Here is a 24,555-nt window from a genome sequence, read left to right as displayed (position 1 = left end):
CCACAGTATTGAGACCCTTGGCCTTCAACATACTGAAAGAAGCAAACCTGGGAGTGATAATGCTATATGCATAATAGAGGTATTTATATAATCAAGTAATGGATTTTTATTTGAGTTTCATTAAGTGGGGACATAAAATTGAATATTATGTTATTTGTGTTGTTGTAGTTGCATAAACCATTAATTATAATTCTTGTTCTTAAAATGTGAAGTACAAGTTGGTTATTTTGTTGTTTACAATCTAAGACAGATGAAAACCATGAGATGGGTTAAAATATGATCTTTATTAGATTTTTGGAACTAAAATTAATTTTCAGAATGTTCTGTGTGGAAATGAATGAAATGTTTATAATGATACAATATTTGTGGAATAGTAGACCTTGAGAAAATTGAGTTTGTGATGAACCAGGACCATTGCTCTTACACTTTTTCCCATGATTATAAATGCTAGCACAGGGCTTGGCAAACTGTACCCTGTAGGTACTTAACACCTATGTAATATAATCTATAACCTGACAGTTCAGAATGGTTTTTGCATTTTTATATGGTTGGTGGGAAAAAATCAAAAGAATATTTCCTGACATTTGAGAAATAAATTCAAATTTGTATTCATAAACTTTTTTTCTACTTTTTGTCAGCTTTATTGAAGTCTAGTTGATAAAATATTCATAAAATTCTATGGAATATAACCATATTGATTTGTTTCTTTGTTGCCTGTGGCTGTTTTACCCTTCAGTGGCAGGCTGAGTAGTTGGCAACACAATCATATGCCACAAAGCCTAAAATAAGTTTGCCCACCCTGTGCTAATAATGCATAGCTAAATATAAATGATCATAAACCAGTTAGGTGAAAAACTGTTTCCTGTTTGCCTCTTTGTAATGGACTGTAGAAAGAAATGGGGCCACACAAAAGTTAGGGGAGGGTAAGATCAATTGTCTAACTTCCTGAAAGAGAAGCATCATCAAGTGTTGATGATATGTCATGGTCACTGGATACTTTTCTACATGGTGATTCCCTGGTTTGAATGATTTTGGCATATAACGGACCCCAGACAAATTGGATAATAGCTATACATTGGTTTATGGTAGGAAACATTATATGTTCTGTGTAATGGTCAGCAAAGTTGCCTGAATAAGATATTTCACTATGTCAAAGAGAAAAATAAAGGTCCAGTGTGTGTATTAAGAAAACGTCTATTCAACCTTTGTGACATATGAAGCATTGGGTTATGTGGTATGGGGGCATAGAACAATTACATAACTCAGATATAAATATCAGATAATCTGTTTAGGAAATTTAATTTTAATATAACTGCTACCATTTATTGAGCATTTACTATGTGCTAGACATGGTGATAGGCATTAGCACGTCATCTCCTTTAAGCCTCAAATAACCCTCTGAGATAGCTGTTGCAGATCAGGAAATAAGCAATTTGACCAAGGCCACCCAGATAGTAAGTGACACCACCTACATTCTATCCCAGTCTCTGACTCCAAAGCCCATGCTGTGAACTGTTACTTTACTCATGTAAAGTTAAATACCATTACTAGAGCCAAATTATGGTATGAAATGGCAAGAAAACTCACAGGAGAACGCAATAGTCAAAGTAGTTGAAAAAGAAAATGCTGTGAATTGAGAGAACTTAATAGCTTTTATTAGCTGGTTACAAAGCATCAGATTGAGAAAAACGTGTCTATTTTCTCACATAGCTTTTGGTACAAAGTAGGCAGTGAGTTGCTTTTATTATTCCCATTTATTCATCTGGCATTTACAATATGTACCTCCTCCTGTGTGTCCAGGAATAAAGAACACTGGTGTGTACCTTTTAGGAGCTCACAATTTAAAGTAGTTAAGGAGATGAGACACTAAATTGCTACATAATAATTCCAGAGCCTCATGTGTGATAAAGTGTTGTCCACATTGAAAGCCAGTTTTGCCATGATCGGTACAGCCACATACGATTAAGATATGGCTGTAATTAAAATAGCCTATTCTGAATGAATCTGGAAGAGTCATTATATAATAATCAGTGTATGTCATAGTATAATATGTATTATTTACATTATATATTTAGATAATATATCTTATATAATAGTCTCATCTAAAATAAGAGTATTTGAAAGCATTCTCACCTCCTTCTAAAATATTAAAATAAGTTGTTTCAGAAGTTTTGACCCACAGAATGAAGAATCTTCATATCTCTGTTCTATATCAGTTGGAAATGTTTTTCTAAGGGCACTGTCTAGACGTGATCACATTATAAACTAATGTCCTAGAAGCATCCAGAATGAATGATATAACCAAAGTACTGTTACAGCATTTTATTTTGTAGATAGCTTCCTTATGGAATAGATTTAAACTTAAAGCAACATTTTGAAATCCTTGTATCTTCTTAGTTATCCCTTGTCAAACAATGTTTATAAACTCCATAGAAGCATTACCTGGCAAATAGTGGATGCTGTGCTTGTATTTATGAGTCAATTGTGTAAGTCTGGACGTGAAAATTCAGCCAGCCAACCTATAGGATAATTAAGACTGTTGCATACACAGCTGTGTATATAGAGGAGTAGGGATTGAACAGAGCCATTGTGTTGCACAGTTCTTGGGGCAGTGCGTCATTCAGATCCCTGGAAAACAGTAAAAGGTGGAGGGGAAGTTTCTAGTCCTGTTATTTAAAGTAACTTTTTTAATGGTTTTATTTATGTGCTAAAATGAAAGAATAGAATTCAGCAGCTATTTATGTTTTGTTTTGCCATTAAGCTGATAGTTGAGTTTTTAAAATTGAACTTTTGAACTTTTATATGTAGAGAAATATTTTTTGAGAAAGTATTGATTTATTTTTAGATGTCATAAGTGTTTCTGACACGGTGTGTTTGGTTTTATGAGAAGGAGACATTGGGCCAACTTCTTTCCAAAGTGTAGAGAAGTTTAGAACTTTCAGTATTTCTTCTAAATATTTAACATTAGTGAACACTTAAGTTGCTTAGCTCTTAAGAAGAGAAAAAGGTCCTGAGGTACAAATTACAAAATACCACTTAAAGAGACTTAAAAGCAAGAATGAAATCTAGAAGGTTAAGAATATGTCCACTGCAAGAACGAGCTCTCTTCTTTGTCCTCCACTCCTAAAATGAAGTGATACCATTCCCATTTGGCCTGTAAGAGGAGTTAGATGTTAATTTAATTCAGTGTCTTTAGGAAAAAGGACAAAAAGGAGGCCTTGTAGATCAACTCTTGGGATGTTTTGGCTTTTACTTCTCTGGCTGAGAGAAGTTAACTATTTCCTCCTACCCTCTATGTCCCAAGATCATGGAGTTTGAGAAATTTGATATGAATGTGGGAGTGGGTAGCAATGGAAGACTGAGAGAAGGGAAGAAATACTTCGTAAAATGTTTTCTGAGACTCAGGAATATAATGGGTTGATCAGCTATTTGTCCTAAGAGAAGCTGTGTATCTTTTAGAAAAAAAAGAGCCTTTGGTAGAAACTACCCTTTTTTTAAAAAAACTATTTGAGGAAAATGTCAGCAACAGCAAAGATACTACATAGAATAGACTGTGGGTGGGAAAGCCTACAGTTCTTATCCAGAACAGATGGGGCTTATGGCCTGAGAACAGTAGAATATTCTGTTTAGTTAGTATCTACAGAAGCTCGACACTGATTCTAGAATGGAGATCAAGTCATCAGGGAACTGAGTTGAAAAATCAGTGGAACTCACTCTTGTGGCTTTTTTCACAGTGTTTCCTTGGCTTACCTTTTCTTCATTGGCTTCCATTCTCTCCCACCTTTGGCATTTTTACCCCCAACTAAAGCTGAATCATTGATTTTTATTCTCTCTCTTTGGGGGCCCTATGAATTGTATCTTTGTCATTTCAGTTTATTAATGATGACCTCTCTTGTATACTACTTGTATAGTATATTAATTTTTATCAGCCTAGGATGTCAGCATATAGGCTGTAGTTTCCACAGTACTGATAACATTTTCTTTTTCTTTTCTTTTCTTTTTCTTTCTTTTCTTTTCTTTTCTTTTTTCTTTTCTTTCTAAGTACTGGTAACTTTTTAACTACTTTTCTCCCAGTTTTCCAAGTCAGATCTCAATTTAGTTACTAAGGTTAAGCAAAAATTTCATCCTTTAGCACAGCAAGTGAAATGGACCTCACACTATTAGTAAGAAAACCCAGTGGAGCCCTACCACTGTCCCAGTTTGCCTGGAGAACCTTGACCAAGAACTTAATCTTTTTTAATTTCAAAGACCTCAGTGATGAACTGAGGAGGAGTTTATTTCTAAAACCCCTTAAGATTTTAACATTACTCAATTAAAAACCTAACTATACATATTTTTAATTCCTTTGGATAGTTATGTCTGCTGCCGTCAGTGGCATTGAGAAGAAAGCAGTTGAGGATTTGGGTTCCCAGGTGAACCTCTCTAGGAAAGCATAGCAGCTGCCCCTAGGTTGATTTGTGGAAGGCCGTATACTGTTGGGGTGTATTTGTTTTGCTCTTCTGTTTTAATAAAGGAATGGGTATAAGGATGTACTCAGGAATTAGAAATATTAAGTGCATTTCCATTATATACATGGCATCGTGTCTTTTAGTTAAGTATTTTTTGATAAAATCAGTATGGCCACTTCCTAAAACCTAGGGAAAGTTTGGTTTTCCATTTTTAAGTTTGGATCCCCAGGCCCCTATTGATTCTATTCAGGCTACTGGATAAGCTAGTTGTACATGCTTATCTCACTCTAGCATCTAACTTGTTATCTCATAACCCCTCTCCTTCCTCTACCATGTTTCTAAAACCAGTCTCTTGACTATACTGACATCAGACCTTGTGTTCATAGAGCTCATCTGCTCAAAAAAAGATGTTTTATGAGGAGCTGGACCTTAAATAGGTGACCCCTGGTCAGCAAGACTCAACTTTGTATCCTGGGACTTGTCTACATTGACACTTATGAATTGAAAGGGTTGCCATCCATACCCAACAGGGTGCAGTGTCCATTGTAGACCCTTTTTCCTTGCCAGACCTACTCTTTTTTCTGACCTCCCTGTTCTGCATCTTGCTTGGCTGCTTAGTCTCTGCTCCTGTAACTAGATTTTCTGGATTTGCTACCTTATCCACTTAAATCTTAGTTCAGTTCCAAGTCTTTACTCTTTCTAGCCAGTTCTCTCTTGTCATTTTTTGTGAAGACTTTCTGGGAACCTTTCACAAAAGCCTACCTGGAATTGTATTTGCCTGACCATTGTGCACATTAGTATAAGTAATTGATGTTAAGAAAATGCCTGTTTTACAATCCCAACTCCCTTGACCCCAAGTCAACCCACTTTGAATTGTTTGAGAAGTTTCTTGACACCAGTAAGAATTTGCCTGGTTTTTACATTCTCTGCTCGACCTGTTTTGATCACAGTTCAAGGTCCAATCTGAAGTTGCTAATACCTGGAAAATGCTTCATTCTCATTCATGCTGGGAGAATAGTTGGGCCTTATTTTTAACTCTGATTCTTCCAGTTCTTTTTAGGCTTTCAGGAATGGGTGGTATATGACTTGGCCACAGCTAAGGTATGAGTCCAGTAGGGCTTATGGAGGGCTAGGGAATTCCCTTGTAAGTCAATGCCATTTTCATCTTAAGAACATTCCAATGTGTGCCATGAACCTTAGGATTATCTGGATTCTGCATTTTCCCCATGACCCTCTAGCCTGCTGCCCTTTTCTCTCACAGGCCATAGGGTTCTTCTGTCCCAATGACAGGGACCTTTTCTACCCCTGCAAAGAGCTACAGTGTCAGAGAAAAAAGCTTAGCAAAAACATATAGTCATGAGCACTAAAGACACCAGCAGAGAGAGAACTTAGCGCCTAGTCCATTAACCTAAAACTTCATCAGTTTATGATGCAGCATTTTTATGTGGTTTAATTCTGTAGTTAAATTTGCAACCCAATCCACTAGAATAGCAGAGATAAAGGGTGCCTCCACTCTGAAGATTCAGTCCACCTCTTATACTCCTGGCCAGGCACGGTGTCTGTGTAACAGAGGGCCTGCCCACCTGCCCACCCTTCCTTCTTCCTTTTATTCCTTCCTTCCTTTCTTTTTATTTATTTATTTATTTATTTATTTATTTATTTTTTAAAGCAAATTCAATAAGCTATGCCACAGGGCAAGTTTGCTGAACTGTGGCTGAGGAATCTCCAACCAGAACCATGAGGCAGAACAATTTGAAACTTTATTTGACATTGTTCTTGTATTCTGGAAAGACCTAAGATCCTTTACAGGGGCTAGGACTTAGCTGTCATTATCAAGACTTTGTAGCCCAGTATAGTTGTTAAAAGGCACTATGGAGGGCGCCTGGGTGGCTCACCGGGTTAAGCCTGTCTTCTGCTCAGGTCATGATCCCAGGGTCCTGGGATCAAGCCCCACGTCGGGTTCTCTGCTCTGCAGGGAGCCTGCTTACCCCTCTTTCTCTGCCTGTCTCTCTGCCTACTTGTGATCTCTGTCTGTCAAATAAATAAATAAATAAATAAAATCTTAAAAAAAAAAAAAAATGTCCCATGGAGAGCAAGTTTTATTGTGCTTGCCTTTCCAGCCCAGGTCTAAAAAGTTATCTGGTGCTGTTAGACCTTCAGTGGGTCAGAGATCTATGGCAACAGCCACTGCCAACTCCTTCCCAGCTGACCTAAAAATTTTTTCTCTGAATGTGATTCCAAACCTTTCTCTGCTTTGTAATCTCATTTTAATCTTTATTTTGGTCAGTATGTTCACTGTATTGCTCCTTTATCCCTTACCAGATGATCTGAATACCCTAAAGAATACAAAATCACAGTTAGATTATGTTGCTCATTCACATAGCCTCTCAGGATACCTTTTTGGATTGGAATCCTAGGTTCACATTCTGATTTTGCATTATTTTCACCCTCTTGCTCCCAGACTGGTATCTTGATAGAAAAGGTGGGCCAGTCATTCAAGTAATGGGCTTTCCAAGATGTTGGCAGGGTTACTAAAGTCCCTCCACAACAAGTTTGAATACAAATCCAGGCCTCCTACTTGTAGACGTTTTTTGATAGATTGTAACCTAAGAAGGGTCACCTTGTGCCTGAAAGAGAAAAATACCTCCGAATAGTCCTACTGTTTTATATCCTAAATTAGGGGAAAGGTTTACCAGCCAGTTTATAGCTATTCTCTAGCTCCAGAATACTAGCTCCCACACCCCCAGGAAACTTAAAGCATGAAACGGTGCTCTATATAATGATTGGCTGCTTACATAGTTCCCCACTGTCTGCTGGCCTAAGCCTCAGTATTGTCTGGTATGGTCATTAATGGCCATTTCCCAGCATTCTGAGAGTGGGTATTTTTCCCACTTACCTTTGTGGACACTTAATTCATTCTGTCTGCCTTAAGCCCTATTGCTCCTGTCATTCCTAAAGTGCTTTTGCTAACAGCAAGTGCTATAGCACTCATTCAGTAGTTCATTGCACTCGCTTAACCTACACTGTAAGTTTGGTGGGAACAGGGGCTTTTCTGCCTCACCATTTTATCTTCAAGATTTAAAACTGTGCCTCGCATTTGGTGGGCACTCACATATTTACTGAATAAGTAAATGTGGCCTTGTAAATAGGAGCTGTGCCCTATTTGCTCTTAGTCTAGCCTGCTCCCTGATTTATGACTCCTTATCTAACTAGGCCTGTACTGTCTCGTCTCTTCTACTCTACCTTCCCATGTTGCTTCTGGATAACATGATAGTTTTGCCCAGGCAAACATGATTTTTCTTTACATGCTGATTGCAAATGATTGAAGGTAGAATAATAATTGCTCTAGCCCCTCGTTTTACTGAAGGCCCACGGAGGTCAAATAATTTGGTCAGGATCATAGAGCAAATCTATATGCCTAATGATTGCTACCCTTGTCCTGACCCTTGGCAGATTTACATCTTTGGTTGGATGTGGCCAATAAACATTATCCAGAAGCTTCGTTAAATTCTTGGTCATGTCCAGGTTTCCTAAGCATCTGGAGCCAGCCTAATAACATTTCTTAGCTCTCGGAGGATAATCTTGTGTTCCCACCCCCACCACGACTTTGTTCTTGGAATAAAGAATTTTAGATTAGGGAATATCAAGCTGATTTTGAAGTACCAGCATTGTCATATGTAGAATGAGAGATGAGCAGAGCCTTGTGTCTGTTTAAGGAAGGGAAGGGATAAGAGGACTACAGCTTAAGGAGCTCCCCAGGTGATCTCCCCATACCTCCCAGTGAGGTATTTTCCAGGTGGGAGTAATGACTCACATTAACGTTGTCACTCATGTTGGGGACTACCTTGTGAGCACAGTTCTCTAACCAGGGCCGTATTACAAGCATGGCTAAGAATCAGGAGTCTGGAGTCAGATGCCTGAGTTCCTCTCTGCTTTGTGATCCCAGGCAAACTCTATCATCTAGAACCTTCAGTTTCCTAACAGGCTAATGAGAATAATTATAATAATGCCTGCAAGAGGGTTAAATCAGATCATGTAATATGCGTAGTAGCACAATGCTCAGCACATTGATGTACTTAACAAATGTTAGTTGTTTTTGTTAACATTTTGGTTTTGATTGTATTAGCTTTTTTTCTAATAGGTGGTTTTTCTATAGGACCACACAAATTAAGCTTAATTTCTTCCATATAATATTTATTTTGTATCTGTCTATTGCTTAATGAAGGAAAATTACATGCTATCTTATTTTTAAATTTTAAAAAAATTGTGACTATGGTGATTAAATGTAACAGGAGTTAGTGTTACAGTAAAGAGATGGCAAGGATTACTTTTCAAAATATTTAACTTAGTTTCCTTTTGCTTGGTAAGAAGGTAGCCACAAGGTGGCTCTGTCAGAAACCCACAGGTTGCATTTCATAAGGGGCTGAGTGTGAACCATAATTTTTCTAGAATCTCACTCTGGCAGGAACCTGCCTAGTGATAACTCAGTTACATCTTTTAGTTTTTCTCAATACTGTTTATGTAACACCTCTGCAATATTTATGCCATCTAGTTACTGTTTTAAGTATTTTTTAAAAATAAACATAATTTGCCCCTTCATGCCTGTCATTCAGTCTGGCAAGTTCTTAGTGGATAGTCCTTCCTTTCTGATGAGCTGTCTGCCACACCACAAAACGATTGTTCCAGAGGTAAAAACTCTTGCTAAAAACATTAAACTTTTAATGGATATTAACATACTTGCATTTACAAGAGTGAAATTTGTCCTCTTCGTGTTGTTATTTATGCAGCATTAACCTTTTTCTCCAGATCATTGAGACTGAAAATATGATGGACCGAATTGTGACTGGCTTGTCTGAGTCTAGTGTCAAGGTGCGGTTAGCTGCCGTCAGGTATGAGCTTTAAATGGTCTGAATAAAAACCCTTTGCCGTGTGTTTAACCTGTTTCCTTTCCGGACCTTCACCAAGTAAGCGCAGAATCCAAATGTTACTCAAAAGTATTCTTGGGTGAACTTCTGCAGTGTGTAACGTCATTTCACAGAGAAGCTAGCCTGGAAAGCCCATGAAGTCCTGAAGTAGTTGAATTAACAATGTCTATAGATATACTTGACGTGCATATTAGTAACTAGTGAAATGCCAAAGCAGTGTGTTTGAAAAGTAAAAGTTTTGGCTTCTTTTGAAGCTAATTTTGATTATTCTTTGTAGATGTTTGCACAGTTTATCTAGATCTGTGCAGCAGCTTCGAACCAGTTTCCAGGATCACGCTGTGTGGAAACCTTTAATGAAGGTAAGAAACCAGCAAGTAGCACCCATTCCCACAGAGCCTTTGTAGTGAGCCAAAGTAGCTGATAATACTCCCTGGTCTGGGAGTATGGCTATTTTTTTGTGTGAAAGATTTTGAATACTCACCTCCTCAGATCTGATGTTTTAAGCATCTTTAGATCTGTAGAACATGTTTCCAAGGTCAGCATCTCAAGTGTGACAGGGAAGCAGATGCCTAGTTTTCTTTTAACTAAATAAAACTTTAGTTACTCATCTGACCTCCCTGTGTGTTTGCTATTACACTTTAGACTTCTTCCAGAATCTTTGTAATTTTTACTTGTAAAAAGGAAAGGAATCAGTCATGGGAAGGTATAACCTGTTCTTAATCTTTTGGCAATCCCTGGATATTTTTTACCACAATGTTATCTCCTATTTCTCTTTCACCAAAATAATTTCTTTGGTCTTAGGTCTTTCCTTGAGGGCCAAAAACAACAACAAAAAAGTGGTTGAGGTCAAATAAATCTGAATCAAGACTTAGATGAGGCATTAGGTTGCTGCTTATGTTATTCCCTGATATATTACAGAACTGTGGGTCAAGTTGGTCTCTGGTCCATCTTCTTTCTTAATTTCTTATTTTCTTCCTTCCTTTCTTTCTTTCTTTTTCAATGATCATATACGTTGCATTTAATCAGCAGAATTTTTTAAGGTTTTGGTTTTGGTTTTTGGTCTTTATTACCTACTGTGAAAATCTCTTAGGCACAGTGAGGCTACTAGAATATTTTTACTCCAGAGCTCTTGCCCTCATCTTAAAGCTTCGGGTTACAGTAGGGGCATCATTGTGGTAGAAAATAGCCAGGGGAGGCTTCAGGCAGGAAAAATATGAAGTGGACTTTGAAGGAAAAAGGAAGGCAGGAAGATTTTCCAGAGAGAGGAATAGCATGAGTGAAATACTACACATGGTCCGTAAAGGAAGCATAAGGATGTCTTCGTGACCGTAGTAGAAAGGGTGTTGGGGGTATGATCACCAGGTGGAAAGAGCTGGACCAGTGCTCTCTTCAGGAAAGCTATTTTGCTATGGGCATTCTTTCTTATTTTAGATTATAACTTTTGCATAACAATTTAATCTTGATTTATGGATTCTGTCCGCTCAAAATTTTTTTTAAGGCTCTTCTATTTCCCAAAATAACTTCCAAATATTTTCTCTGGAGCTATTTTCTCTAATTGCTCAGCACACTATCCCTTTATCGTATGACTCAGAAATGGGGCAACATACTGTTTCTAGCTAGTTCTACCTGGACTAAGGTTTGGTGGGCAATCTAGAAGGATTTTGTATACTTGGGTACCTGTGAATATAGTTACTATCAAACTACTACCTTGTTGTACAAAGTATAATACTAAAAGCTTGAGCTTGGAAGTAAGTCAGTAATTTATCTAGATACTTTTAGGTTTTTCGTAGTTCAAGGCTATTTGCATGTCTATTGATTTTTTTCCCCCTTTTTGCTTTGCCATGTTTTCAGCTGTTGGTTAGCAAACTACAGAAGAGTAGGCATTACATTTTAATTAAAAATTTTATTTGTGATTTTTTTGGTCCTTATTTTGTTGAAATTCTATTTGATCAGTATTAGATGTCAGCTTGTGAATTTCAATGTCCTCTTATATTGCACTGAGTAAATGCTTTTAAAATTTCGATAGCTATTCTGTTTTAGTTTATCATTGTTATCTCATTGGAAAATAAAAGTTGATAGGGGCGCCTGGGTGGCTCAGTGGGTTAAGCCACTGCCTTCGGCTCAGATCATGATCTCAGAGTCCTGGGATCGAGCCCCGCATTGGGCTCTCTGCTCGCGGGGAGCCTGCTTCCTCCTCTCTCTGCCTGCCTCTCTGCCTACTTGTCATCTCTCTCTGTCAAATAAATAAATAAAATCTTAAAAAAAAAAAGTTGATAAAAGCACATTAGTCTCCATATAGCAAAAATAGTAGTATTTTTAAAGTGAATTGCATTGGTAAGCACTCACTTATTTCAAGCAATGATTCTAAGTAGTATAGTTTTAGAAAATGATTATTTTTCTTAATTCACAAATGTTCATTGAGCACCCCTTTTGTGCAGTGCCATTCAGTTGATATGGGCCAGGATAAATTAGACCATAGATTAGTCCTTCAGGAAGCTTAAATTTGTAAATAGAAAAGGAGATTGGCATGGCTGCACAAGGAATTTGAATAGTAGGTAGTAATAAGGGTCCCAGGAGAAGACTTCTGACTGGAAGGGCTTCAAGAAGGCTTCTGGAGTGGGGATGGCCTTAAAGAATAGGTAGGGTGAGTACCCGAGGGATAAAGGAAGGGCATGGCAAAGGAAGGGAAGGGTTGTATGATCTCAGAAGGGGTTGTGACAAACACCCATCAGGATCCATAAACTAAACTCATAGTATATGAGTTTCGATTTTCATCGACTAGCTGACAGTTCACAGGAGAGTTTAAAATGCAGTATCTTAAGATAACTATTATCTATTTTATAATTATTGCTTATTAACTTGGGAACTTTGGACTTGATTTAGCTGAAGAAAGCAGGTAATATATTTAACTCTCTGAAGTTTTTGGTGATGATCCATTTCCAGTTTGCGTAACAGAGAGTTTCTAAGATTCCTTTTGGGATCATGAGTCTGATCCTGATCTGATCCCAAATACAGAAGATTTAGTTAAAGTGGATATTACATAAAAGTGGTGGTGGTTATGAGCCTTCACTCTTGGAATCTAGAAACAACAGGTTCTGATAACAGCTAATGGTGACTAACATTTGTCATTGTGCTATGCTGTCTTCTGAGTTGAGTGAGAGTCCATGGCAGTTAGTTTGCTTTGTATCTACGTGCCTGATGATAACAATTACAACAATGAATTACCTTTGTAAAAACTCTATTTTTATAGCCATTACTATGTGCCAGTTACTATTCTAAAATCTTTTTATATGTTAATTCTCACGGTAATACCATCGTCCCCATTTTATAGCCAAGGAATTCATATACTTATTTAGTGTTTGAGCTGAAATTTGCATTCAGGCGGTCTGTGTTCTTCACCCGCATGTCATGTTGTTTCCCTTAATATTCACTATATCACATTTAATCTTAAAAACTCCTGTCAAGGAAGTGTTGTTTTCTTCAATTCAAAGACTCAGAGAGGTTAAGAAATAAGCTCAAGTTCACACATCTACTAAGTGAAAAGAAGGGTTGGAACCAGGACTGAGATTCCAGTCCTGAAAACCAGTCCCCACCTTGCCCTAGCTGTATAGTAGCTTGATTCACCCCTGCTTTTGGTCAAACAAGCCCTTCTAGAGACATACAAATCAGAATGTTTCAGGCTCTGGGGCAATTTGTGGTTTCATAAGTGGCCTGATACAATGGGGTAAATTTAACTAACTTGTCCTAAAGCAGTCCCGTGCTGTTCACACTTTTCATACAGAGCACCCCCTCGCTGACTTATGTGTTTATCTCTTTCTGTGCAGCACCTCCCATCCTGGCAGTGGGGCTGTAGCTTCTCCAGCAAGATAGTGTGAGGGCCTTAGTCATAATTAGAGCACCAGGTAAAGTTTGACATGATTACAAGTGGATCTTTCCTAACTATCCAATATGAAAAGCCAAGTTGAAAGATAAATTGTTTTTGGTTCTCATTTGTTCTTATGATCTCGCTTCCATCATTCCAAACCATTAATAGCATCCCTTTTTTAAACTCCATAGGTCTTACAAAATGCACCAGATGAAATCCTAGTAGTAGCATCTTCCATGCTATGTAATCTTCTTCTTGAATTTTCTCCAAGCAAAGAGGTTAGTATCGATTTTCTCTTCCTAGACTTGGCCCAGTCTACTTAGAGTTTAATCATATAATTTTCACAGTAGTTGACTTTGAAATTTCAGGATTGACATGTAAAAACTACTGTTGGAGTAAAATACTACATCTGCCTGGATGACTTAGTCAGTTAAGCATCTGACTCTTGGTTTTGTCTCAGATCATGATCTCAGGGTCGTGGGATCCAGCTCCGTGTGGGTCTCTGTACTCAGCAGGGAGTCTGCATAAGAGTCTCTCCCTCTGCCTCTGCTTCTCCCCTGCCTCCATTCATTCTCTCTCTCAAATAAATAAATAAATCTTTAAAAAAAAAAACAAAACTACTTCTGAATTATATTGTGGTGTGTGTGCAAATAAAATCATTTTAAAATGGTTTAATTTCCAATTCTCCCATTTCTGCCTGGCATGTGAAACTTATTTAAAAGATACTATAGCTTACACTTAATCTAAACTGCCTACAACTACAAATGTAATTACAAAAGTAGTAGATTATTTTCAAACTATATATATTAAGAATAAATTAAGGGTCAGTTTTGTAAATCAGGATTATAAATCATTTCAGGGTGATGACTGGTGGAAAATAGTCTTTATACCCTTTTTTCTTTTTAAGGGAGAGGGAGAGAAAGAGGATGAGTGGAGGGGCAGACAGGGAAGGAGAGAGAGAAAATCTTAAGCAGGCTCCACGCTGATCTCAGGGCTCAGTCTCACAACCCTGATATCGTGACCTGAACCAGAATCAAGAATCAAATGCTTAACTAACTGTGCCACCCAGGTGCCCCAGGAAAATAATCTTTTTAATGTTGAATGTTAGATTGTTATTTGGGGAGGGATTACATATGGGGATGTTCTTTCCCTTCTATACATTTTATAAATGTATTTGAGCATGTATTGTTTTTATACTAGGGAAAACTACAATAAGCTTTAATAAAGGAGGGAGGGAACCTTACAGAGTTAGTTTCATCATGTTAAAATATCTCTGGTCTGCCCAGTTGTGAGCTGAGGTTTAGACACTGTCCTTTATTTAGTAGTTCCATTTTTGTTGAATTTCCTTTCATCACTATAACACCTGTAGTCTTCTGGCTGGTAGTTAGAACGGCATTTGGTAGCAAGGTGGAGATTCAGAGACAGTTACTCAACAAGCAGAAATCTTGGAATTGGAACAAAAGGAGAGAAACTGATAGTTACTCTGAAGGAAGAGAAAGTCTAGACAGGATGCCAGAGTTTCCATCTGTTTTCCTCTGCTCTGGTGGTTGAGGTCCTTGCATGGTAATGAACTGGTTGCAGTCAGTACTATACCATTAATCACTCTGAACAGCATTCATATTGCCTCAGAGCCACTTTCTGCATATTTAGATAAGGTCTGGTTAGAAGTAAGGTAGATGGGCTCAGGTATAGGGTCAGTAATATGATTGATTTTTTTTTTTATGTTAAAAATAAACTGGATCCTGAACTGAGAGGAAGGAAATGCTATAAAAGCACTTATTAGGCCAGTTGACAAAATTGGGATATGGGCTATAGATTAATAAAAGTCTTGTTTTAATGTTAACATCTCTGAATTTGATAACTGCTGTGTGATTCCAAGAGAATATCCTTGTTCTTAGGAAATACCCATTGAAGTATTAAGGGTAAAGGGGCATGATGTATATGCTGTACTTTCAAGTGGTTCAGAAAAGATGAATAATGTGGATGTGGGCATGCAGAAGGAGAGAGGTAATGATAAATATGACAAAATATTTAAAAATTTTGAATTGAGGAAAAGACTGTGTGGTAGAAGCACCTTATTCTTGCTACTTCATAAGTTTGAACTTACTTCAAAATTAAAAAAAAAAAGAGAGAGAGGTGGGGAAATGGGCAAAATGGATGAAAAGGAGAGGGAGATACAGGCTTCCAGTTACGGAATGAGTAGGTTTTGGGAATAACAGGGATTATAATAGCACTGTATGGTGATATATGGTAGCTACACTTGTGGTGAGCACACCATAGTGTATAAACCTGTCAAATCATTATGTTGTACACCTGAAACTAAAGTAACATCGTGTGTGAACTATATTCAAAAAAGAAAATTTTAAAAAGAAACAAAACCACTTTGTACAAGTGGAGAAATGTGTATCCTTCAAAATAGCATCTTCAAAGTCACTGCCCTTTTCCTCCCTACGTAAGTCTGAATTGCTTAACACAATTCTAGAGTCCACTTGAAAAGAGGGCCTTTTAAGCATTCATTGGTGACAGTAGATCAGTCCTCAAAGGTGTTAATTTTTTAGAAATTTTCAAACCCTGTTTTCAGCCAAGGATCATAAATAAAATGAGTGGTTAGGCTAAAGGTATTTTAGGTGGAGAATGTAATAGGACCATAAAAGTATACAACTGTTTTGCTTGTACAATTGAGAGATGGTCCTGAAAGTAGTTCTAAAAAATGGATTCTTCAGCACATTTGGAATAATATTGACAGTCTGGAAAAGAAGATAGTTCCGTTATGTAAGTTCCATGTAATCCAGCCATGTTGTCAGTCCCAGCTTGTAAAGAACACATGGGATACACCCGTACACCACACAGGAAGTGAGTGTCTCAAAGGACAGTGAGAAGGAGAGTGTAGAATTAGATAGTGGAATCATAAGGCATGTGCAGAATGTACAGAATTAGGACAGCTCCTGAGTCAGAGCTACAGAAAAAAAGAGAAATGACTGGGACTATTTTGGGTTGTGAATTTGTGAAAGACCTAATTGTTTTTGTCCTTTTTGTGGTAATTTTTATGTTCACCTCACTTCCTGCTTTGCAGAAGTTGCCTGGAATTGCATTAGAGTAGGAAGGAAATCATAAGCAGAGTGCCAGGGTATAATCACATTTAGTCACAAACTTGACTTTAAAATTGTGCTTTTTTTTCCTTTCCAATCACAGCCAATTTTAGAATCTGGAGCTGTAGAACTACTTTGTGGATTAACCCAAAGTGAAAATCCTGCATTGCGAGTGAATGGTATTTGGGCTTTAATGGTATGTTTTACTCTCTTATATAACTCATCACTTGTGAAGAGAATGGGGCTGTTATCAAAGTTAAAACTAAAGAATGTATTGTTTGAAATGTCTGAAATTTGCTTTTTAATAAATGTTGCTATTTTGGCCCAGTTCTCTAATGACCTTGGACCTAGAACACTTAGTATTCAGCTTTTGGATTTGAATATTAGCATGTGGCCACTCTGCGCCACAGTTCTCCTGTTTATTATTATTATTATTATTATTATTTTAATGTTTATTTATTTATTTGACAGACAGAGATCACAAGTAGGCAGAGAGGCAGGCAGAGAGAGAGGAGGAAGCAGGCTCCCTGCTGAGCAAAGAGCCCCATGTGGGGCTCGATCCCAGGACCCTGAGATCATGACCCGAGCTGAAGGCAGAGGCTTTAGCCCACTGAGCCACCCAGGTGCCCCTCTCCTGTTTATTATTAAGAAAAGCAGACACCGGGAATGCTTCGGTGGCTCAGTGGGTTAAAGCCTCGGTCTTTGGCTCAGGTCATGATCCCAGGGTCCTGGGATCGAGTTCTGCATTGGGCTCGTTGCTCAGCTGGGAGCCTGCTTCTGTCTGCCTCTGCCTGCCACTCTGCCTGCTTGTGTGCTCGCTCTCACACCCTCTCTCTCTGTCTCTCTCTGACAAATAAATAAATTTTTAAAATCTTTTAAAAAAAGAAAAAAGCAAACAGGTCTTAATATTGGACATCTAATTTAGGAAAAACAAATTTTCCTCATCAGAAGTATTGATAACCTGCCTAGAGTTACCTACTTGACAGAGCCTTTTCATTTCTCCTGTGCTCTTTATAATGATCTGAAATAAGCTAGAGAGTATTCATATTTTACAGATGAGTAAACTAAGCACAGAGTGATTAAATAACTTGCCCAGGGCAACAGAAGTGATGCATAATTGCTTAATAATTTCTTAACAATTTTGGGGTGCCTGGGTGGCTCAGTGGGTTAAAGCCTCTGCCTTCGGCTCAGGACATGATCCCAGGGTCCTGGGATCAAGCGCCGCACCAGGCTCTTTGCTCAGCAGGGAGTCTGCTTCCTCCCTTTCCTCCCTGCCTGCTTCTCTGCCTGATCTTCATCTCTCAAATAAATAAATAAAATCTTTAAAAAATAATAAAAATGTTTTAACAATTTCAAGTAAATACTTTATAATAATCTAAATTTATAAAACTGTATAACTATGAAGTCACACTGTATGACTTAAGATTTACTAAAAATATATTGAAATTAAAATTGACATGGGTTTATGGGACACCTGGGTGGCTCATTCAGTTAAGCTGCTGCCTTTGGCTCAGGTCATGATCCCAGGGTCCTGGAATCGAGTCCTGCATCAGGCTCCTTACTTGGCAGGGAGCCTGCTTCTCTCTCCGCCCCTGCCTGCCACTCTGCCTGCTTGTGTGTGCTCTCTCGCTCGCTCACTCTCTCTCTCTCTGACAAATAAATAAAATCTTTAAAATTGACATGGATTTCTTCAAATATAATTATAGTAGTTATAATTTAATTACTATGTACCAGACACTAAGGAATGTGTTTATCTTCAGTTGTTATTTCTGATTCTTATTTTAAGTTATATTGGTTTATATCCACCTCACAATTGGAAACCTGGGACTTGGAGGATAAATGAATCCTCCAAGGTGTCACAGCAAACAAATGATTACAGTGGATTCTGAACCTGTTCCAAACCCATATTCTTTTCCTTGTTCTGTGTATATCTGTTGTCTTTCCACACAAATTTGGGATAGAAATAATCATTTTCTAAATAGCAAATCCAGTAGTTTCAGTTCTTATTCTCCTAAACTTTGTATCAGCTTTTAGCACTTTTCTTTCTTAAAACTCCACTCCAGGACTTAATTTTTTTTTTCAGCCTCACTTTCTACCTATCCCCATTTTCAAACCCCTTCTCAGGGAATATTTCCCCAGTTTCAATTCCCAGTTTCCATTTCCCTTTATACTTCAGTTTGAAGGACTTCATCTTACTGTCATGATTTTAGCCCCACTTAATAGAAGTTACTTTGAGATGTACAGATCCGGACATAATTGTTCCTTATACCCCAGGTCTGTCACTTAAACGGCCTGTGAGATTTTATTTAAGGCCTCCCTGGGACATGTACAATTTTATTGTTGAAAACTGAACTTATTATCCCACTCCTCAAATCCATATTAACTATCTTATTCTCATTAGTCACCATATAACCAGCTGTTTTCTTCTCTGTCCACCAACTATAAAACCCTGGAGTCATTTTTGGCTTGGATCTCTCGACACCAGCCCAGTCAGTACTCATTTCTCTCTGCCATGCTGCTCACATCATTAGGTAACTTGATCTTTTGCATGGTTTAGCTCCTCAATTTGAAAAATAAGCCTGGGGGCACCTGGGTGCCTCAGTCTGTTAAGCATCCAACTCTTGATTTCAGCTCAGGTTGTGATCTCAGGGTTGTGAAATTGGCCCCACTTCAGGCTCAGCGAGGAGTCTGCTTGAGATTCTCTCTCCCACTCCCTCTGCCCCTCCCCCCACTCAAGCTTACATTCTCTCTCTCTCTCTCTCTCTCTCAAATAAATAAATAAATAATACCCCTTTTTTGGGTAAATAAATCTTTAAAGAAAAACAAATATATGGGAATAACCACATATTATAGTAACTTTCTCGTATACAAAAGACTTACCAAAAGTTGATTTATGAGTTATTTGGCATTTGCTGTGTTTTTATTTTCTTTAGATGTGTTATTATACCTTCAGGTTAAACTGGGGTAATCCATAATGTGTCCAGAAAGGAGAAAAAGGAGCAAGAAAAAAACCGAGCCATCTGGGGTTGCTAGTAGCTTGGATATACCTTCTACCCTTTGGGGAGCCTCCTTTATAATATAGACCTGCCATATCAACACCCAACATAGTATTGTGAATATAGTATGTGTTTCTGTGCCAGTAAACTTAACAAAACCCACTACTTATTTTCATCCATAATAAGGGAATTCTTTTTAGTCATTCTCAAAATGAGTGGCACAGTGTAATTAGTAGCAATTTTGTATTAAAGTACACTGAAGACGGGGTGCTTAGGTGGCTTCTTGGGAAAAGCATTTTGACTCTTGATCTCAGGGTTGTGAGTTCAAGCCCCACATTGTAGAGCCTACTTTAAAAAAAAAATGGTGCACAGAAGGCAACTTGATAACCAGAAACATTTCTGAAAAGTAACCAAGTTCATAGAGGTGAGAGATCAGTGGTTGCCAGAAGTAGGAGATAAGTGGGGTGGGAGAAATGAGTGAACTGTTTTTTCATTTCAGTTTTGTGTTTTGGGTTTGCTTTTGGGCAGAGGGGGTTTGGTTGGGTTGTTTTTTTTTTTCAGTTTAAATAAAATAATTTTTAAAAAAGAAACCATAGATTCTATATTTATTAGACAAATCTTAGGACACTCAAATGCCCATATCAGGAAGTGGTCATATTCCTTATACAGGAGTATATATAGGAGATAGTTATCTTTCTCCTGACAGACAGAATTGTAAGTAATTAACAAGAATCAAAAAAATAGTATGACTTAAATTATCTGCAGCTTCTTTTTATACTTTGAAAATTTTCAGTTATTATCAAAATATAATTTAATAAAGCAAATTAAACATGATTTTTGAAACTTCTTTAATCCTTTCAGAATATGGCATTTCAGGCTGAACAAAAAATAAAAGCCGATATTTTACGAAGCTTGAGTACTGAACAGCTATTCCGGTTATTATCAGATTCAGATTTGAATGTGCTGATGAAGACATTGGGACTTCTTAGAAATCTCCTCTCTACTCGGCCTGTAAGTAAAAGTTTCCACATTAGCTGCCCTGTGTATGCAGTACAAAATACTGTTCTCCTGCACTTCTCCCATCAATATCTGCCCAGAAGTGTGATTCAAATACTGTCCCTGGGGCACCTGGGTGGCTCAGTGGGTTAAGCTGCTGCCTTCGGCTCAGGTCATGATCTCAGGGTCCTGGGATCGAGTCCCGCATCGGGCTCTCTGCTCAGCAGGGAGCCTGCTTCCCTCTCTCTCTCTCTCTGCCTGCCGCTCTGCCTACTTGTGATCTCTGTCTGTCAAATAAATAAATAAAATCTTTAAAAAAAAAAAAACAAATACTGTCCCTTACCAAAAAGAAGTCAATATCTAGACCTGTCACCTTCATAGGTGATCTGGGAACTGCTTTACCATACAGCCACCTGACCCTCCACTCTTGCACTGCCTGTTCTGTCTCCCTCTCCTTACTCCATAGCGGATATGAGCCTGCCTTGATTTCTTACTTCGTTCTTACTTGGTTTGCTGGCCAGAATGTGTTTTCTCATATGTCTAAGTCACTCATCCCTGGGGCCTCTGCTTCTTTCCCTTTAGAGAATCCTTTTCAGTGTTATTCCATAGACCAATCCCCATGCTGCCAACATTTAGTAGATTGACTCTGAAGATGTCAGTGTGGAAGCAGTGGTTATATATCAAAGCAGGAGAGGCTGAGTCTGTTTTTGGGGTCCCTCTTGTAGTTCCTTGAGCCTGCCTGAAGTCCGTGGCCTTCAGGTAGATGAAGAAACATGGGTGGTTCCTTTGTGCTTCACTTGTTTTCTGCGCCTTCTTCGTTCATTTGTACTGCAGGGTGCAAATGTAAATCTGTGCCCTATTTTCCATGTCTCTGGTTTTTTCCCCCTTCCCCCCTTTTTATTTATTTATTTTTAAAGATTTTATTTATTTATTTGACAGAGATCACAAGTTGGCAGAGAGGCAGCCAGAGAGAGAGAGAGGAGGAAGCAGGCTCCATGCTAAGCAGAGAGCCCGATGTGGGGCTTGATCCCAGCAATCTGGGACCATGACCTGAGCCGAAGGCAGAGGCTTTAACCCACTGAGCCACCCAGGCTCCCCTCCCATCCCTCTTTAGAGTTCCTTTTTCTTTAAAATCTTTGGGTTTGAGGATTCTGTATTGAAAATATAATTCTGTATTTTATCAGGCCAAGTCTGTTATTTTTAAACTTCAAGTCATAAATCTACACACACACACACACACACAGAAAGCAAAATTCAATGTTATGCTATAATAAACACTATTTTTTGGCATCTAGTTCTATATGCTGTGGTTTCTCTTTCAAGCAGTTGTGTATTACATTGTTTAACTTAGAAGCTTTCTTTTCCTTTCTGTGATCTTTTTCTTTGTTCCCCAGATAATAACTGTGGATTTCCCTTGTTTTTGCAGCATATAGATAAAATAATGAGTACTCATGGAAAGCAAATTATGCAAGCAGTCACGCTTATTCTGGAAGGGGAGCATAACATTGAGGTCAAAGAGCAGGTATGTGCTCCTTTTTTATTATTATTAATTATTTTTTTTTCCTGAGAAGTATCTTCTGAGTGTGAATACCAAAAAGGATCTTCATTAGGAGTCTCCTGAAATATTCAGATCTGTGAAAGACGGAGTGCTGAGATAAAGGTGCTATAGAGACAAGAAAGATTTGAGGAGAAAGATCCTCCACCACGCCCAAAACTATTCAAGAACTCTTGCTCCCGGAATAGAAGAAAATATTACCAGAGTCTATTGTTTCACCCTCCGTGTCATGCACTGTACAACACTGTCCCTGTCTCTATAGAGATACCATCTTTAATCATCCTAGACTGAGTCCACTCTCTTGGATTCATCATTTCCAGCTTTCTATATCCACCATGTTCTGAACTCCTTATTCCTATAACACCCTGATAAAGTAATCCCTTATGCTGGAGTTGTTTTTCATTTTTTTTACTCTAATGTTCTTTATTCCTATCCCATACTTCTACTTTTTCTTGTCTTTTAGTAGGGCAGGTTTGGGATAGGCATAAAAATACAGAGGCTATGCATTCATCCAGGGACAGTTTTAGAATTACTTTTCTATATTTTCTGGGATTTATTACAGCATTTTAAACATAGTATATGTTTTGTCATAAAAAGAAAGGTCGCCTACAAACTTAAATTTCTGATACAAGATCTGAGGCAATGCTAATGTTCAACTTTCTGACATAAATGTTAGCTATATAATGTGTTCACTTGAGAATTCATTGAGCTGTGTATTTATGTGTGTGGAGGAAACTTGCTCAAGGTCATCAGTGGGGAGTTGAACTTAGAGTCTAGCTGCAGACCCGTGCTCTGCTTTCTCTGTGTTCCTGAATTAGAGTAATTCTGCAGTCTTCAGAAGAAAAGTCCAGGAAGTAAGAATGGTAGGATATAAGAGCTGTAATTGAATTCGTGATCAAAAAAGGCAATAGATTTAACAAAGTGGTTTTAAGGTGAACATTTTAGGTGATTTCCCTTAAAATTCAATAATAAACAACCATGTTTTCTTTTGAACAAAAATTTAACACATTAAAACTATAATCTCAGGCATCCTTAATACTAGGTTGAACATATCCGTTATAGGAATACAACAATGAAGAAGATCCATTGCTCAAAATAAACTATTCTGCCTGGGGATGCCTAGGTGCCTTAGTCGGTTAAGTGTCTAATTCTTGACCTCAGGTCAGGTCTCAGTGTCAGGGTGGTGAGTATAAGCCCCACATCAGGCTCCACGCCCAACTGTTTTATTTAAACTATTTTACCTGAAGAGCATAAGAATGAATTTTGTCTATAAAATGGCTCACCTAGATAGAATTCCTCTGACTTGAAAAGTGAAGCAAGGCAAAAAGGTGAGGCAGGATTTGAAAGAAGGCAAAAAAGAAAGGCCAACAACAGTAATATGTTCTGACAGGACTCAAATTATACTCTTTCATGCAGATTTTGGTCATGGTCCAGAAGTAGGTGATGATGGGGAGGCTTAAACTGTCTGGTTGCTAGCTGGAAGTTTAATTCTTCCCAGACACTATGATAATTCAGCTTTTTTTTTTTCTTGAGGTATACTGACATACAATAAGCTACATATATTTAAAATATATACTGTGATATGTTGACATATGTATATACCATGAAATAATCACCACAATCAAAATAGTGAACGTATCTGTTACTGTCCTTATATTCGGAAAAAGACATGTCCATTGTTACCAGTCTTCTTCAGCAGCATAGTGGAGTTGCTACCAAGTGCAACAAGACAAAAAGAAATAAAAGGCATGTAAATTGGAAAAGAAGAAATAAAATTATTCCCAGACAACATGAATGCCTATGTACAAAATGCCATGGACTCATCAGAAAAAGCTAGAAGTAATCAAGGAATTAGCCAAGGCCACAAGATAGAAAAATCAATTGTATTTTTAATACATTAGCATGAACAAGTAGAATTTGGAATTTTAAAAACAGTACCACTTATGGTAGCTCAGAAAAAATGAAATACTTGTGTATAAATCTCATAAAGTATGTGCAAGATCTCCGTGCAGAAAACTGCAAAATACTGATAATGAAAAAAATCAAAGACCTAAATAAGTGGGGAGATACACCATATTAAAATGTCATTATTATCCTTTACATATGTTGTTGGATTCAATTTACTGAAATTTGGTAAGGAATGTTTCACATCTATATTCGTGAGAGACACTGATGTTTAGTTTTCTTGTGATGTCCTTGTTTGGTTTTGATATTGGTATTTGATTATGGAGATAATACTTGCCTTGGGACATGAGGTGAAGGCATTCCTCCTCAGTTTTCTCTAAGAATTTGTGAAGCATTGGTATTCTTTCTTAAATTTTGGTAGAACGTACAAGTGAAGCCATCTGGAACCTGGTGTTTCTTTTGTGGAAAAGTGTTTAGCTAAAACAAAATAAGTCAGTCGAGAAAGACAATCATCATATGATCTCACTGATATGAGGAATTTGTGAAACAAGACAGGATCGTAGGGGAAGGGAGGGAAAAATGAAACAAGATGAAACCAGAGCGGGAGACAAACCGCAAGAGGCTCTTAATCTCAGGAAACAAACTGACGGTTGCTGGAGGGGGTGGGGGTGGGGGTGGGAAGTATGGGGTGGCTGGATGATGGACTTTGGGGAGGGTATGTGCTATGATGAGAGCACTGTGAATTGTGGAAGACTGATGAATCACAGACTGGTACC

The 24,555-nt window shown here is 38.0% G+C and overlaps 2 protein-coding genes across 10 annotated transcripts in view; one reads left to right on the top strand and one right to left on the bottom strand.

Moving 5' to 3' along the window:
- Window positions 1-24,555, top strand: part of ARMC8 (armadillo repeat containing 8) — a 126,772-nt gene that overhangs the window by 68,441 nt on the left and 33,776 nt on the right. For 7 of the 8 annotated variants that reach the window (XR_006609227.1, XR_006609226.1, XR_006609225.1 and 4 more), the window contains 6 exons: window positions 9,255-9,337; window positions 9,651-9,732; window positions 13,430-13,516; window positions 16,431-16,523; window positions 20,185-20,334; window positions 21,746-21,841. Coding sequence is in view for 4 of the 8 variants with exons in the window: in XM_013061433.2 (XP_012916887.1) it covers window positions 9,255-9,337; window positions 9,651-9,732; window positions 13,430-13,516; window positions 16,431-16,523; window positions 20,185-20,334; window positions 21,746-21,841 (591 nt within the window). In the remaining 4 variants the exon portion in view is untranslated. The remainder of the gene's footprint in view (window positions 1-9,254; window positions 9,338-9,650; window positions 9,733-13,429; window positions 13,517-16,430; window positions 16,524-20,184; window positions 20,335-21,745; window positions 21,842-24,555) is intronic. The other variant, XM_045088866.1, reaches the window with a different exon arrangement.
- NME9 (NME/NM23 family member 9) overlaps window positions 20,155-24,555 on the bottom strand; it is a 44,598-nt gene continuing 40,197 nt past the window's right edge. For both annotated transcript variants that reach the window (XM_013061435.2, XM_013061436.2), the window contains exons 12-13: window positions 24,117-24,256; window positions 20,155-20,332 (exon numbers count right to left, since the gene is read on the bottom strand). In XM_013061435.2, coding sequence (XP_012916889.1) covers window positions 24,156-24,256 — 101 coding nt within the window. In that variant the 3' untranslated portion in view covers window positions 20,155-20,332; window positions 24,117-24,155. The remainder of the gene's footprint in view (window positions 20,333-24,116; window positions 24,257-24,555) is intronic.

Source organism: Mustela putorius, unplaced genomic scaffold (assembly GCF_011764305.1).
Source record: "Mustela putorius furo isolate JIRA1106 unplaced genomic scaffold, ASM1176430v1.1 tig00003834_pilon_pilon_pilon, whole genome shotgun sequence".
Taxonomy (NCBI): Eukaryota; Metazoa; Chordata; class Mammalia; order Carnivora; family Mustelidae; genus Mustela; species Mustela putorius.
This window is presented reverse-complemented; position numbering and strand designations above follow the sequence as displayed.